At 39.0% G+C, this 16,760-nt stretch overlaps 1 protein-coding gene across 7 annotated transcripts in view; it reads left to right on the top strand.

Moving 5' to 3' along the window:
• BRIP1 (BRCA1 interacting DNA helicase 1) overlaps window positions 1–16,760 on the top strand; it is a 95,083-nt gene that overhangs the window by 6,637 nt on the left and 71,686 nt on the right. For all 7 annotated transcript variants that reach the window (XR_014855754.1, XR_014855755.1, XR_014855756.1 and 4 more), the window contains exons 7-14: window positions 1,243–1,533; window positions 2,001–2,222; window positions 2,515–2,714; window positions 5,129–5,261; window positions 5,783–5,934; window positions 6,020–6,191; window positions 6,305–6,442; window positions 6,807–6,968. Coding sequence is in view for 3 of the 7 variants with exons in the window: in XM_085078483.1 (XP_084934609.1) it covers window positions 1,243–1,533; window positions 2,001–2,222; window positions 2,515–2,714; window positions 5,129–5,261; window positions 5,783–5,934; window positions 6,020–6,191; window positions 6,305–6,442; window positions 6,807–6,968 (1,470 nt within the window). In the remaining 4 variants the exon portion in view is untranslated. The remainder of the gene's footprint in view (window positions 1–1,242; window positions 1,534–2,000; window positions 2,223–2,514; window positions 2,715–5,128; window positions 5,262–5,782; window positions 5,935–6,019; window positions 6,192–6,304; window positions 6,443–6,806; window positions 6,969–16,760) is intronic.

Raw genomic sequence — 16,760 nt, forward strand, 5'->3', positions numbered from 1 at the left:
CATTCATAACTCTTCTTTTTATCCTTTCAGTGAATAAGTAATTATTCAATATAGAAGGCAGGATATTTGGAACTGGCTATTTAATGTGGCAGCACAGGGTAATGAAATCTGCTGTTACTGGCAACCTGAGAGGGGAATGTAACAATTCCAGCATGGGTGTAACTTTATCTACTTTGAGGCCTGTTTATTTGGCACATCAGTGAACCTTTTATCCCAGTGAGTGGCAGCTCCAGAGGGTTACATTTACATGCTTTCTATCATGTATTGTAATATTTAATGGCAGACAAGGCTGAGTGGGGCTGAGGGTAACACGAACTTGCTTTGCCTTGGAGTGGAAGCTAAAGACAGCTTGATCCCCAGAATTGTGGTGTAACACACAGCATGACTTAGCATTTGTTTGTAATGGATAATCTTACTGAGACAATTAAAAGGGAGGGAGGAGTACTGCAGTGGGCAGCTACATGTTGTTACCTGCACTACCACCTGGAGCCCAAATACAAACTCTTTTACACTGGAGGAACTCTTTATTTTTCATGGGAGGTGTGTTTGGACATGGTTATGGATGAGTTCCTTGTTTCCTATGCGTCTTTTCAAATTCATTAGGACAATTTCATGTCAGTTGTTCCAGTATTTAAAGTAATGAAAGATGGTGCTTCTCAGGAAGAAAAAAAAGGCTTTTAACAAATATTTTACAGGATTATGTTCTGTTTAGAATTATTCCCTGTGTTTCTTTGATTCTCCATGTTGCTCGATGGCCTTTGGCAGAATGGCGCAGCAAACATGTTTCTAATGGAGAGTATGTGGTGTATGGTGTTTTATCTGCAAACAGATTTCCTCAATTGTCTAGATTTCTTCTGCTTGCTTTAAGGAAAATTTTATTTCAACTTGGGTGTCTTGTTCCAAGTTTTCTTCATTGAAGGTGTTGGACTCTTGCTCTGTAGCAGGGGTGTCTTGAGCTGAAGCTTTATTTGCATTGTTCACATGTGTAAATATTCCATTGGATTAATAGTTCTTTCTGATTGGGTTATGATAAAATTATCACTGCTAGAAGGTTTTTTTAGTGATTTCCAGGCACAAGGATATGGTGCTTTAACATTTTAGAACTTTTTGCAGCTCTGATAGGCTGACCTGGTGGCTGAACCAGCTATCCCAGAGGGCACTTTCCAACCAGACCACGAGCAGATTTATCCCGTTGATCTCTCAATGGGATTTTGTTAATCATTTTTTTGTCTTGGTTTGCAGCCTCCTGGCCCTTGCACTGAGTGTTCCTGTTCCTCTGGGAAAGAACCTGATAAAGATCCCAATCACACAAAGAAGAAAGAAAAGGGAGATCGATTGTGTGTTCCCAAAATTTTTTTTGGGACACGAACACACAAGCAAATAACCCAGATCACCAGGGAGATGAAGAGGACAGCGTATTCCTGTGTCCCCATGACTATCCTTTCCAGCAGGGATTACACCTGCATTCATCCAGTGGTATCCAATAGTAGTAACAGGAATGAAATGTGTGTGGAGTTGCTGGAAGGAAAGCATGTGAGTAATTTTGTTCCAGAAAAATGAGCATTCGTTAAACACAGGCAGATTTAACAGCTGGAATGAGTAACATTTTTTTACTTCTTTATATTCTGTTGGTTAAATGCCATCTGGTAATGTGGTTAAATTTAATATTAGTTCTTAGAAAATATTAATACACAGTAGCTATATTGCAAAAACTTGTGATGACAGGAATAAGGTTTATGACTACTGGGTTAAAATTGTAGTAAGACTTAAAAATGTCTTTGGGTTTATAGATGAAGAAGAAAGAAGTGTCCCTTATGTACATTTTAGAAATATAGATTTGCCTGACATGATACATTTTTTGTTATTGTTTGGCATAAAAAGCAGCAGTTAGAAATACTTCTAAGAAATAGCCAAATGCATGGAACATTTGGAGGATTTCAGCCTACTTGCTTTTCATTATTTCTTGCACCCACTAAGTCTCTGCTCCTCTTTGCTTTCAGGGCAGGTCCTGTTCTTTCTACCATGGTGTCCATAAGCTCAGTGAGCACTATGTCCTGCAGTCTGCCTCTGGGGTGTACCAGGCTTGGGACATTGAAGACCTGGTGAGCCTGGGCAGGAAGCTCCGTGCCTGTGCCTATTTTGCAGCCAGAGAGCTCATGGTGGAGGCAGACATTGTGTTTTGTCCTTACAATTACCTCCTGGACCCACAGATCCGGGAGAGTGTAAGTATATTTGTGAGAAAGATGGCAAGAACTGAAGTTAAAAAGAAATTGCCCACTGAATATTATGTTTCTGTGGTCCACTGAGATCCCATTTATGTCCAAAATACTTTCTCCAAAAAAGCTCCTAGGGATTTTTCCACACTTGGATATTTTCTAGATTATGGAAATTGGCTTGAAACCTGAAAAGTTTGATTTGCACTGTGATGCAGAATACACATTTTAACAGCACCCTGTTAGTTGCTGTTTCTCATGTCTTTCACTGTTTTCCTAGCCAATAATTTTCTTTTTTCAGATGGACATCACACTCAAAGACCAAGTAGTCATTTTGGATGAAGCCCACAACATTGAGGACTGTGCTCGGGAGTCTGTGAGCTTTGGGGTTACCGAGAGTCAGCTCAGAGCTGCCCGAGAGGAGCTCGACTTCATGGTCAATAACCACATCAGGCAGCAGCATCACGAGCAGCTCCGAGCTGTCTGCTGCTCCTTGATCAAGTAAGGCAACTTTTTTATTGCTTTAGATCAATTAATAGTTTTTTAAATTACCTTTAGATTGGAGTGTACTGAATTCTTCATAGTTGAAAGTGAATTTGTCAGTCATGCCCTTTGTTTTCCCTGTGAAACAACTTCTTGGAAAGGGAAGACATGGACATAAGCTGAAAATCATGAGAAGTGATGGAAGAAAAGCAAATGGACTGAAGAAACAAGAGGTCAAGGGCAAAGTCTTTTGGGTGGAGTGGAAGTATCAAAGTCAGCAGCAAAAGTGAATAATGCTACAAGTGGCTCTGTAGGTAACTGAGTTCTGCTTCAGTGTGTGCAATATCTTCATTTTGCTGCATTAGTGGCTGCTGCAATAGACTGTGCAGCACAGCACAGCAGTAGTTCATTCTCCCATCCTCCATTCTCAGAGTTAATGTTTGTGTCACACAGAGACAAGTGACTTTTTCTGCTTGGCAGAAGCCAATTCTCCTACCTTGGATATTTCAAATGTTAAATTTTAGTAAAAGATAAGAGCAGCATGGCTGGAGATTTGATTGCCTCAAGCTTTTTAACCTTATCAGCAAAACTAAGGTTGATTGTCATGGCAAATCTGCCAGCAGCATGAAAAGCAGTTGTTGGAAAGCAGAAAACTGGGTGTAAATAGCCAGTAATAGGTAAAATGCTCCTGCACAGCCTTTTCAAATGCATGGCTAGCTAGAAAAAAAACCTTATTTCACTTCTAAAGATCCTGGGCCCTCATTCCAGAAAGCACTTAAGGATGGGCTTAGTGCCACAGAGGTGCTGCAGTGACCTTTGGGGGGAATTTGAAGATGGACCAATGGAGGTGTGCTGGCAGGCTCTGCTGATGAGATGCACATTTACCAGGACAAATCACTTTGGAATATGCTGTGTCAACTCTGGGATTTTCTGGTAGTGAGGGAAGCAGCAAATACACTTCCTGGAATTGAAGGCATGTGTGTAACATCCATTCATTCTTTTCCTGGAAATATTGCATGCAGCAATTTTCACTTCAAAACCAGAGCTACCTTTCTGGGAATTGAGCTAATTTTATTTATGCTTCCTGCTTAGCTCTAAAAATAATGTAACAGGCTTTGCAAGTAAAGGCTTTAATGTTAGGTGGAATTTATTTGAGAATTTGGGGTGTTTTTCTGGTGATATTTGGCCATTGTGTTAAATTTGTATTTGCATTTATTGCATGAACATTTCAAAAGTATGTGAGGGTGTTTAAAGTTCATAACAGGGAAACATTTTATATTTCCTGAAGTGTTTTATCCATTGTAAATCTGTTTAATTTCTGTCATAGGAGCCTTGCCCTAATTTCAGTTCCAGGTCTTTTTGATGTTACATTTGAGCAATTGGGGCCAAATTCTGCTTGTGTTTGTGATCACCACTCCTGAATGAGATAAAGCAAATTATAGCCAAAGAAGTGGTTGTTGTGGTAGTATTGATGGGGTTTTATTTGCATTTGACCTGGCAGAAGGGAAGTTTTATTTTAATTGTTCCATGGATCAGATTATTTGCGGTGACAGGGCAGGAAATCTAGAACTGAAACAGTCACAGAGCCTTGCTCTTGAGTTGATAATGATTAACTGATTTTGCAGGTAAATCTTTTGAGCTGTTGCAGCACTGACAGCTGTCTTTTTGATGCCTCCTGACTTTTGATGGAGCAGACAGCTCCGGCCTTTCCTGGCAGAGAGGGAGGGAGGGAGGGAGCTGCTTGCTTTTCTAGACAGACTTCAGGTCTTGTGGTACTGCAGGGGTGAAGGAGGACATGCTCAGTCAGAGACAATTGTAGCTCTGCCACTAATGAGATGATCTCCATGTTTAGCTCATGTTTTTAGCAAGTCTGTCACATTTTGCATTGTATTACAATTGTAATTCTTCATCTTCAAGTTGCTGCAGTTGTCAATAGCTGTAGGTAGGTTTAAATCTGCACTTTTTATTGCCCTGCTTTCCCTTCCATGTGGAAATATTAGAAGTGTTCATTTCATGCCTCAGGATTTGTTCTTAATCAGAAAGTCAGCAGTTGACAGGGATGATAAACCAACCTGCATCAATTAGAGTAGTGATGAGGGGCTTTGATTGAATGTGCAGCAGAAGTCTTGCTTGAATGACCCTGACATATATCATAAGAGGAAATTATATTTTCATTTCCTTTATTATAAAGGTATTATGTAAAGTATAAACATGTGGGCAGAAATGTTCTCAATTCAATGAGCTGCATCCCGAGGAGTTCCATAGGAGTTCACAGGCACAAAGGAAAAGCAGAATCTCTCTACTTATGTGTAGGAAAACATTTATCATCTTAGAAGTCTGCTGCAATTTTTGAGGTTTGCTCTATACATGCAAAATATCTCTAAATCTCTAAAATCAATGCTGAAATGGTTTCTGATTTTTCTCTCTTTCAGCTGGCTGCAGGACAGCTCTGGGCAGCTGGTAGAGAGAGCCTATGAAACTGCCTGTAAGGTGTGGAGTGGCAAAGAAATGCTCAACTTTTTGCACAAAATGGGAATAACTGGGATTACCTTCCCCATCTTACAGGTAATGTGTGTTGTATAAATGAGCACCACATTGGTGTTGTTAAACATCTTAAAATGTACAGAAGTTAAATGCAGATCTTTTAATTTACTGCAATACCAAAAAGTTGTCTGAAAATGATTCCTGATGAAAACCAGGAGTAATCCCCTTGAGCCACTGGAATTTGGAGAATCAATGTTTTGAAGGACACAATTGATCCCATACAATTATTTCAATTGAACCATTGAGCCAGTGATAGTTTTGCCTGTTCTATCCAGCTGGATTTTTATTGAGTGCTGAAATGTTTTTACCCTGTTTGCAAGTTTACCTCCCCTCCTTTCTGTGTAAGCCAGAAATGTTAAAATCATTTTTAAAAATTGAAAGCATTGTCCCCTTTCCCTTGGCCCTTCTTTTCCCCTTTCCCTCTGACTTTATAGGTATCTTAGGTGAACTTTTAAAGCAGTGAGCTGACAGTCTTGTCTCTATTAATTTTGCTTTTGAGAAGACACTTGGAATGTTGTCAATATGGAATTTGCCTCTCACAGAAACATCTTGCTGCTGTCCTGGAAAAAGAAGAAAAAGTATCTATGCATGGGAGAGAGGAACTTGTTGAGGTGCCAATTGTGAGCCCTGCAACACAGATAGTGCTCAAAGGCCTCTTCATGGTCCTTTCCTGTCTCTTCAAAGACAACAGCAGGTCAGGTCTTACTTTTACAAGTTTAATGCTCACAATTTGATAGCTTAATTGTAGTTTTTACTGATACTTCTCTATCTCTGTATAGATTTGCAGATGATTACAGGGTTGCTCTGCAACAAACTTACACCTGGATGAGTGAAAACCATCATGATGATTCAGAGACAAGTTCCTTCTTCCCAAGGCCCAAGCACAAAAAGAGTTCAAGGCAGAAAACCCTTGTCCACATGCTGAATTTTTGGTGCTTGAACCCTGCTGTGGTGAGCTGAGAGTGAAGAAAGCCTAAAATAATCTGAGTGATAACAAATACATATCGGCTCTGAAAGTGATTGTATTGATTTTCTAAATCCCTGCTTTTCTTTCTCCCACCCAGGCCTTTTCTGACTTAAATGAAGTTAGAACAATTGTTCTGACCTCAGGCACACTCTCTCCCATGGACTCCTTTTCCTCAGAGCTTGGTGTGAAGTTTTCCATTCAGCTGGAGGCGAATCACGTTATCCGGAATTCCCAGGTAAATTGGGCATGGCTGTTTCCTCTCCTGATCTAATGCTGCACAAGGTAAAAAAACTAAATAAAAGTGATGACAAACCCATTCTGTCAGTTAAAACAAAGTCCAGACTGCTGCTTGACTTAATGCAATAGAAAAGGACATTTTCAAACGAATAAAGAGGCAATTTTTAAACACATTTCCCTGGAAAAATTGGTCATCCTATATTGGTAATAACCCTCTCATACCAGTACTGCACTTCAAGCACTGAAATGAATTTGTTTAGAAATACCTCAATATTTCTTTCACACTTAAAATGCCACTATTTAACCTGCTGCAATTCACACAACCTATGTTGGAATTAACTTTTTCCATGTGAACACCCCAGGTTTGGGTTGGCACAGTTGGATCAGGCCCCAATGGGAGGAAGTTGTGTGCAACATTCCAGCACACAGAGACCTTTGAGTTCCAGGATGAGGTGGGAGAACTCCTGCTGTCAGTGTGTCAGACAGTTGGCCAAGGAATTTTGTGCTTTTTGCCATCCTATAAGGTAAGGAAATCTGAATTCACATTCTTCTCCTGAAACCACACACCTTATTGAAAATGCACTGTGTGATATTCAGCTTTATGCATCAACATATATAAATGTTTATCAAAAAAATGTGTTGTAAAAACACAGGGGGATTAGATTGGTATTTGTTTGCATTCAAGTTTGTTTCCATGAGCAAACATGTTTGGTTTTTCTCAGCAAATGTCTGTGTTAATTAGCATTACCAAAAAAACCAGCCATATTCATAATTTTTCCTTAAGTTGTTTCCCTAAAGGTTTAGATATTATTTATTAAGAAAAAGATTAAAAATCCCATCATGAAATGATACTTTTTGTATAACTCAGCAGTAGGAATGCCTTTGCATGTTCTTTCTGTGCTTCCAGAAAGCAGAATTCATCCAGTTAATTTCCCCTTCCCTTGTTTCTTGTTCCATTTCACTGCATTGGAGATTTGAGTGTATTTTTCTTGAGTCAGGGGAATTGCTCACTGACATTGGCTGAAAGGAATCAAATTTCTCCTTTTCAAACTATGTAATATCTAATTTCACTGACAGCAGATATCTAATTATGGTTAATCTGAATCTCCCAGTAGTTCTGCTTTCTTCTCTATTTGTTCTTGCTGTTGTTTATGGTCAGGAACAGGAATATAAACCTGCAATATGATTCTGTAATTCATACTGATTTTTCTTGTCATGCTTGCAAGGATATGACTTTTAAAATAATTATTTATGATTTTAAAAAATCATCTTAACAAACAAAAATCTCTCAAAAAAAACCCTCAAAAAATTCTACCCAAATTATCAAAAATCCTGACATAATGGAAATAGAATTTCAGACCTTTCCCCTCATCTCTAAGGTTCCTAAACAGAGAATGTTTAACAAAATGAAATAAAAACAATTTATTCTTTTTTTACAAACCCTTCATGTTTTAATATTTAACTGGCAGGCTGCAGAGGGAGGGTTATTTCTTTAGGAATTGGAACCACAGTGCAATTCCTGACAATAACCATTAGGTGACCACATCAGACCAGGTAATGTAAGCCACTGAAAAAAGCAGATTATTGACCATAAATTCATTAGCTCCCAAAACTGTGCACTTCCATGCAAAGGGAATGATCTGACAAGAAATCTCCCATTCAATTTATTTAAGAATTTACCTGGACCATATTTCAGTTCCCAGTGTTACCTTTCCAAGTGTGTCATGCTCAACAGTACAGATCTTCCCCATCCAGACCTGACAGATATTTATGAAAGTTTTGCTGAGAATAGCAATGTGAATTACAAGTACAGAGAGAGAGAGACTTTGTAATGACATTTAATAAAGGAGGAAAACAATTGCTGGACAGCTCTGCATCCCTTCCCCCTCCCCTGCCCTTCTGAAAGGTCACCCCATACTCACTGAGTGTGTTCTGTTCTTTGTGGGAACACTTCCCTGAGCCCAGCAAAGTATTGATAAATATAAATTGCAGACAATTGAAGGATGGTATTTTAAAATCACATTGCCAATATTTTTCTATGGATGCCCTTTTTCTTTCTACTACTTTTATTCAGGATTGGGTTGCCTTTAAGTCTGAGATTAATACCTTGAAAACACGGAATAATGTAAGCTATTAGTACAGGGAAAAAAGGGATTTTTCTTTCATCATTATCATACAGAATATTTGCATTTCAAAAGTGATTTTCACAGGAAATTGCTGCCTGTCTTTAAAAAGCTGCAGCCTTCAGAGGAATTTTTCAGGGCTGTCAGGATCTGATTAATACACATGGTCATGGATCTCACTATTAGGAGTTAAGCAGATTTTTTGATGGCTCAACCTGTTTTATGAATTGAAGTTTTGACTTCAGGATAAGTGAAAAATAAAGGTTTTTTTTTTAAATATCTGGAAGACTGAGGACAATGCTCTGAATTTTAAGTACTTCCTATCCAGGTAATTTGCTGGAGCTGGAATTTGGTTAGGCATGTACATTGGATTTCAGTTTGGAATTATTAGCCCCAATGTCAATGGGAAAAAAAGCAATAGTATAGAAATTTCCATATATCTTAATCAGATATTTGAATAAATATATTTTTAGCTGAAAAGTGACTGTTTAACATACATGTATGGCAAATATCTGGAGTTAACAGTGCAACAGAGGAAAATATATGGATGGGAAAGCAACCCATCATCCCCACAAATCATAGGTGTCTGTTATGAGCAGCTGTGATGATTCATGTGGGATAATTTACAAACAACATGGAAATTTTTAGTGTCATTATTGAAGTTGTGGCACATAAAAAATCACCTTAATCTTAACATTCCCTAAATTCCAAACCTCCATCATCTTTAAGGCTCCCAAAACTGGTGATACCATGCAACAAAAATGCATTGATGTGAAAATCAGTAGCAACTCCAGCAAAAACACTCTATAAAAGAGAATATCAGAAGGTGAAAAGATTGCTGAGAAATCTAAGATGCTTTTAAACAAGATTAAGATAAGGCCCATTAGGGCTCATGTTGCCGACCTGTCTGCATTAAGATATATCTTGCCTGGTTCCTGCATCTTAGATGATTCATTCAATATGTGTCATATCAAAGTCAGGGTATCCAGCAGGGAGAAAAATGCTAATGCTTATAAATTTTAGTGATAATCCATCATGATGAATTAACTGACCTTTCTTAGGAGCTTGTTTTTTTTTTTTTAAACAAAAGAAGCTTTGGATGATGATGATGTTAATGTCGGTGGGTTTGGTTTGTTGTGTTTTCCTTGGAGGCATTGCTGGTTAATTTGGATCTGCTAATTGAGGAGTCATCACTTGGAAGCAAAATTTGTACAATTTTGTAAAAATTTGTTGCTGGAAAGGGTTTGAATGAGGATTTTCAACAGGAAAACTTAGGAACTGATAAGAATTCTGTGCTTGAGAACCCAAGCTCATTGCCGGGAGGCTGGACTGGATCACATTTAAAGATTCCTTGCAGCCCAAACTATTCTGTGATCGTAAACTGTGCCATGTGAGTTAGGAGGGTGGCACAATTAGCATTAGTTAGCATATAACCAATTAATGCTGCATTGCATTGGCTGTTTTCCTTGAGAATTTTGGGTAAGTTTATAGTGACACACAGCAAAAAATAAATGCTAAATTTCACTTTCAATTTTCATGGTTGTGATAACTTTAAGAGCTGCTGGTTTAGAGCTCAAGCTGTGTCAGTCTCATCCCATTTTCCTCCTCTCTGGGCTGATCATGTTTTCTTGGGTGGGAGCAGCCAGGACTGGGTGACAGCAAATCCCTTTGGGTGGAACTCCTCTCTTTGCTGCTTGGCTCCCTTTCCCTGGTAAGGAATCCACCCAGCCTGCAGTGCAGTCCCAGGCAGGTGTTGTTTGCCCTTGTGCTGCTGACAAACCATTCTTGGCACCATTGCAGCTCCAGACGAGCAGGAATTAAGGATATTAATTAACCCTGTGAGCAGTGTGGAGCTCCTTTCAAGCAGACTGAGAATCTTCACTTACTTGGAATCAACAGGAGGGACCTCAGTTTAACCTCTGGCTGTGTCCTCGTGGATATAAATCTGGAATATGCTGTGTGTGCCACCCTCAGATAGGCTGAGGGATATCATTTCAAGATTAATTCTTACTGTTTGGCTCTTCTTCATTTCAGAGCCTTTTCTTACTGAGATACCTGAGATTGGTAGAAATTCTTTAAGAAGTCTGAGTGACAGACAATGAATTGAACTCTGAAAAAACAGTATTTTCCTTTCTAAAACTTCCCTGAAACATGAGGTTGTAAATAAATGATAAGAAACCCATTTTGTTTTCTGCCATCAATAAAACAAAGCAATGCTGCCTTCAGACAACTTTTACTTATTTAATAAATTACTTCAATAAATTTCCAAAGGATGGTAGTCTGTTTAGCCCAGCCTATTAAAAGCATTAAGATTTGAGCACTGGCTGTTAAAATGAGTAAATGGCAATATCACGAAGTTAAACAAATGCCAAAAAACATTTTCCAGAGACTTGGGATTGTAACAATACCATTAATGAGGGCAAAGAGGTTTTAATGCAATTTGCACATTCTAAAGTTTCAAAAAGAGGTTTTGAGTTAGTGCATTATTAATGTTCTGAACATCTGGAACTATGTAAGAACCACAGACATTGAGCAAGTGCAGGGTTTCCCCACTAGGTCTGATGCTGACTGATTTCCTCCCTAGCCAAAAGCTTGTTTTTAGAAGTTTGAGACAGTAAAATGACAATATCCAGATAAGAGAGAAACATTCCACAGCGTCTTTTTGCTTGTAATATGTATTGGGGGGAAAATTGGAGACTGTTAGGTCTGTGCAGTTAAAAGGTGAATTTGAAATCAAGTAGGAGAACAGTTCTTTGGTGACTCCTTGGTGCAGGGTTTATGTGAGGAATTATGGAGTAAATTCCCTAAAAATGCTGAACTTTTTCTGTTAGGTGTATTTCTGATTATATGCAGGGAAAAATGCTTCATCAAGGGTAATATTCTCCTTGATGTTCCTGCTGACAGCTGTAGGAGTGCTTTGAAGAAGAGATTTACTCCTGTGCGTAAATACTTGCAGGGTGTAGGGTCTGTTCATGTGGTTTATGACAAATTTCTTCTTTAAAGTTCCATCAGCATTAACTTTCTGCATAATTTTAATGTTAGGGAATGTAACTGACACTGTTACAGCCTTAAAATGATACAAGAAACAAGAAAATTAGACAGGAAACAAGACTGTTTCAATGTGTTGTCCAATTTTAGATGTTTTGACTACAGCTAATACCCAACATCATTGGGTTGGAAGAGGCCTTTGAACAGGTTTGGCAGTTCAGGAGTAGGTTATGAAATAATTGTGACTTAATTAGTGATTAATGTGATCTTAGGGAAGTGATTTCTCTCTGATGGGACATGATTTGGGGAAAATGTGCTCTAAAAAGCTGAGTTCTAATGGCTCCCAAATTATTCATTTCAACATTTGCACCTAATAAACATAGATAGGATTTCATTTTACTTGTCCATTATTATTTCCTCATTGCTTGTTTTTTGCTCTTACTCTGCACTGGTAGTTGTCTTTTTGAACTTTATCTCAGCTTCTTATTGTTTTATGTTTTTTATTTCCTCCCATTAATCATATACAGTATCTACTTTCAGTTTAATTCTCTCTTTTCCATCATTTCAATATCAGACATATAAACTGTCTAGCTGTTGAGGCTCTCGCAGTCATCCAAAAGTCCAATTATCTGAGGTGCCTTCTGAGAGCTCCAAAACCTCCTGTAAATCTTCATGTGATTCCTGAAGTCTAGAGTTTGGTTTTCCCATTGACTTGGGCATAGAAATGTCTGGAAAAATCCCTGTGTGGGAGGGAAGATTTTAACCATTCCCTCACAATGTTTTGCTCTGCCTTGGGCACTGTTATGAAATTGGTTCAAATAGAAAAGAAAAAAAAAACAAACTAGTAGCAGAAGGAACAATAAAGTCCATACAAAAATAATTAGAAGAGTTTTTGTACAACCAGGTATATAATATTTATCTTTAATGTCATCAGTTCAATCCAACTCTGCCAAACTAAATTTGCAAATGGAGCTGAAAATTCACAGCCTGGCAGGATCATTTCTTGTGGAATTGCAGAGGCTGCAGCAAACTCACAGCCAGAATAGTGCTGGATTATGCAAAGGAATAACTGAAGTGTTGGGTAGTTGAAGTTCTCCTTAATTTTTATAATGATTTATTAGAAGGTTTTCACTTTGAATTTTTTGACCTTGAGTTGTCTGGGCTTTGGTTTTTTTGGTGGTTGTTTTTTCCCCACTGCTTGGTTACCAAGAAAATGTTGGGCTACATCAAAGATAAAATTTAATCTTCAGGGATGAGAACTGACAATGTGAATAATTGCACAGTGTGTTTTCTTTCTTAAATAGTATGACAGGATCACAGATGTACACACCATTTATGGAGTAATTTTCCTGATTTCTGGGAAATTAGGGGCAACCCAAATGTTAGAGTTGCTTAGAGGAGGTGATCCAGGAGCCTGGGGCGGACTGTCCAGGTTCTTCCCCCTTTCTCTGTGACTGTTCTTGTGCTACTCTGTGGATCTCCTGAGCAAATGAAAAGTTTTTATCCTTTTTATTCATTTTTTTTCCCAGTTAGTTTCCAGGTGGCCTTGTGAACTGAGGTGGCTCAGCAGCAGGTCAGACAAGTGTCAGAGACAGCTCAGGGGAAGAGATGATATTGCACATTCCAGGCTGGGAACGTGATCATCCTTTTTTTTTCAGTCTCAGGGATGAAACATCTTCATGTTTCTGGGTTTTTTTTAATGTGTTTTCCAGTGGTTAACCATGCTATCAGAATCTATAAATATTCTCCTTTTGAAATTCTGATTTTTTTCACCATGGTTGTTGTTGGTGTGAGTTTGCAGCATCCTTAACTGTGTCTGCCTTACTATGAATTAACCAAATAACAGCAGAGGCACTCAGGTGAATATTCTGGGTGAGTGGCCATGTGGGTGAGGTGATATGAAAGGAATGACCTGTGGTGACTCCTGGTGCTGTGCAAACCCTCAGCAGCAGATTGGAGCTGTTTGCTGCCCAAACAGCTGCACTGTCCTGCACTGAGACACTTTCCCCACTCCTTGTTCTGCAATGTTCTCATCCCAGAGGGAATTCCCTGAGGTGTGCTTTGGGTCCCACATCCTCCTTTTGAATTCCAGCCTGCAAAGCATGAACAAACCCAATCCCCAGCACTTGCTGGATGCTGTGGTGACCAGCAAGGGCTGTGCAATTATTCAGGTGCCCTGTGGCACTTGCTTTTTACCCAGAGCAATCCTTCCTGCTGCTGCTGCTCGTCACATAAACTCAATCCAGAGCGACAGTCGGTGGCAGATTATTGGATATTATGTCTAAAAAAATTATCTGCCGTGCTGGCAGATGAGTGTTTTGCCTGTGAATTTCACACCCTGAGAGCTGGGCAGTTTAATATTTTATTGCACTGTTAATTTAAATGCCCTGAGCAGACAGCATCAGGAAAATAAACTAAAAATCTATTATTGTTTCTCACTTCGGGGCTCTGACTTGTCAAAGTGCTGCAAGCTGAATTGGTGTAGCTCGTTAACACATGCTCCAATTTCCCTTGTAATTAACACTTTTGCTTGCATATTTTTCCTCCCATTTAGGTAGGAACTGCATTGAAAATGAGTTTTTACTGTCAAGGAGTTTGCACTCTGAATGATGGAGTCCTAACAGTAAATAACAATTAGAGTGATTGTGTCTTCTTCTCAAGAGATTTTAATAAAAGGGAAAGAAAGAAGGCAGTTGTGAGCAGGGAATAATATCCATAAGCAACATTATTTTTCAGAAGGTGTATCTTCTGAATTTTATGTTATTTTAACAGGGTTTTTAAGGTTATTTTAGTTTATTTAACATTAATGTTGTTCTGAGCCATTACAACCTGCAGAGTTCCTGCTCCCTTTGGCATCTGTGAAAGATTCACTGCTGATGTGGCAGAGATGTGACTTCTTCATGTGTGAAAAACACCAGATATGAGAGAAAATCACTTGAAAGGATTTATTTAGGGAGCATGTTCTGCATCAGCACTGCAACAGCTCATACAAGAATCTGAATATTAAATGTATTCAAAGGAATACTTGGGCTCTTTTAAATTCAGAGAAATTCTACATCATTGGAAGGTCTGGGAGCCATCAACTTGTGTTTTAAAAAATCATGCCTCAGTTTTAGCTCCTAATTGGGTGAGCAAGCTTTTAATTAGTGAGTGAGGTATTCTAAAGATTATTCCTTGCATTTGGATTCATTTTACAGCTCATTAATGGATTGATTTCTAGCAAAAATATTTCTAAACAAATAACTTCAAGTGTGCTGTGTTGAAAACTTTGTTTTCAGCTTTTTTTTCCTATTTTTGATTATGTGATGAGAAGTGATTTCCCTAAGAATCATAAGTCTGTTATTTCTTTCTGAATGTTTTTTTCTTTAGGGACAGAAGGGAAGAAGGGTGAAGGGATCAAGTTGGGTACTTGGAAGAAATACTTACATGAGCTTATTTATGGATTGATTTGGATTTGTCTAATCTGTGTGGTGGGGGGATATGAAGCATCTCCTGTTGGGACTCTGGACTAGGGTAGCAGTAGAGAGGAGCTCAGAGCTGTCACTCTGGCAGGCTGAGCAGCTTCCCAGTGACAGGAGCTGCCTGTCCCCAGTTCCTGGGGGAGCTCTGTGGCCATGCTTGGCCTCCTGCCCAGGGTTAGGCTGCTCCTCCCTTTGGATCACTTCTCCCAGTGGTGCTGTGCTTCACTGCTGATGTGCCACTAAGACAACCTTGTGGGTTTCTTTCCTTTATTCTAAAAAATCAAAGAGGTCAGAGATGACTGAGCTTGGCTTTTGGCTGGGGAAGGGCAGCAGTGGAGATGTTGCCTTCATCCATGACCAGTTAATTTCCCTTTTTATTCCAGTCTAGCATCTAAACTATCCTTCTAAAATTATTTTTTTTTCTGAAGAGCTCTCTTTGCATGAAGGATTTTCTCTCCCTGGAATGGGAAGGTGTAATGATAGCCTAGGGTTGGATGTACAAGCAGTTCCTGCAACACAGAACTTGTTGTCTTGGTTAATTTTAAAACCACAAAAGCAACCCTGCTTTGAACCAGGTTGTTCCTAAGCAGCTCACACAGAGCTCAAAGACTCAGCAGAGCCTCTCCAAGTTGTTTGGGGGGCAACATATTGGGTTTTTTGGGAGCAGATTTCTATAAAAAAGCTTCTTTAGCTGTAGGAGCAACATATTAACCGCGTTATTCTAAAGTCTTTGGCGTGCAAAACATTTCATTTTTCATTACTGTTGTCGCCGTTCACCTCTTCCATTATTTAAGGGGCTTATTGAAAAATTGATGGTGTGTTGGTACCAGAGAGACATCCTGTGGCTGCAGTGTTGATTTATGGCACATGGAACACACTTCAGTGCTTCAGTTTCCTGCTGGTGAGCGGCACTTTGTCATTGTCCCCAAAGAAAAATCATCCCGGTGAAATCCCCCGTGCTGCCCCCAAGTTGAGTGATGCATACTCTGCCTTTGAAAATGATGATGAATTATTCACCTTGGATTGTGCTGGAGTGTGCACATGGTGATCAGAATCTTGTTCAGAATACAGAGTTTTGCACCGTGGGCAGGGTTTAGTTGAATTATGTAGTTGAGTTGCACAGTAGCTTTATCTGGGGTTTTTTTCCATCTTTTTTTTTTTTTTTTTAAATTTCCCCTGCAGTGTCTGAGCTTGTGTGGATGAGCACAGATTTTATTCCACATTTTCCACCCTATGTGGGGATCTCAATGCCATTCTTGGTCCCAAGTATTTGGGTTTATTTCATGTTGGTTTAAATTTTTCCTTGAGAAAACAAGTACAGTACTTCTCGATTTAAAAGGACACATTGCCCATGGAAATTGTTGAAAATCACATTTCCATGGTTTGAAAGTTTTCACCTCCAAACTAATTTTCTGCTGTGAAGAAATAGTGAGAGAGATTAAGTGAAAAATCTCCTGAAATAGCACAGTGCTAGAGATTTCCAATCCAGGGCAGCTTTTTCCCAGGAGATGAGTTGAGGACAAACTCCATGACCACCTGTTAGGACAATTTAAAGGCTCTGTGATCTTCCATCATAATTCTGGAAGACTATCAGAATAAATGTGTCCATTCGCAGCCTCCTGGATTAATAATTTTATTTTTTTGTACTATTTTCTGTTTTGCTCTTATGGAGCATTTAATTCCAGAGGCTCTGTGAGTCTTTGGCAAAGGAAATCAGGAATTCACCTGGAATTTGTACTGTGGA

The sequence above is a fragment of the Lichenostomus cassidix genome, chromosome 19 (genome assembly GCF_008360975.1).
Source record: "Lichenostomus cassidix isolate B80296 chromosome 19, HeHo_3.0, whole genome shotgun sequence".
In the NCBI taxonomy this organism is placed as follows: Eukaryota; Metazoa; Chordata; class Aves; order Passeriformes; family Meliphagidae; genus Lichenostomus; species Lichenostomus cassidix.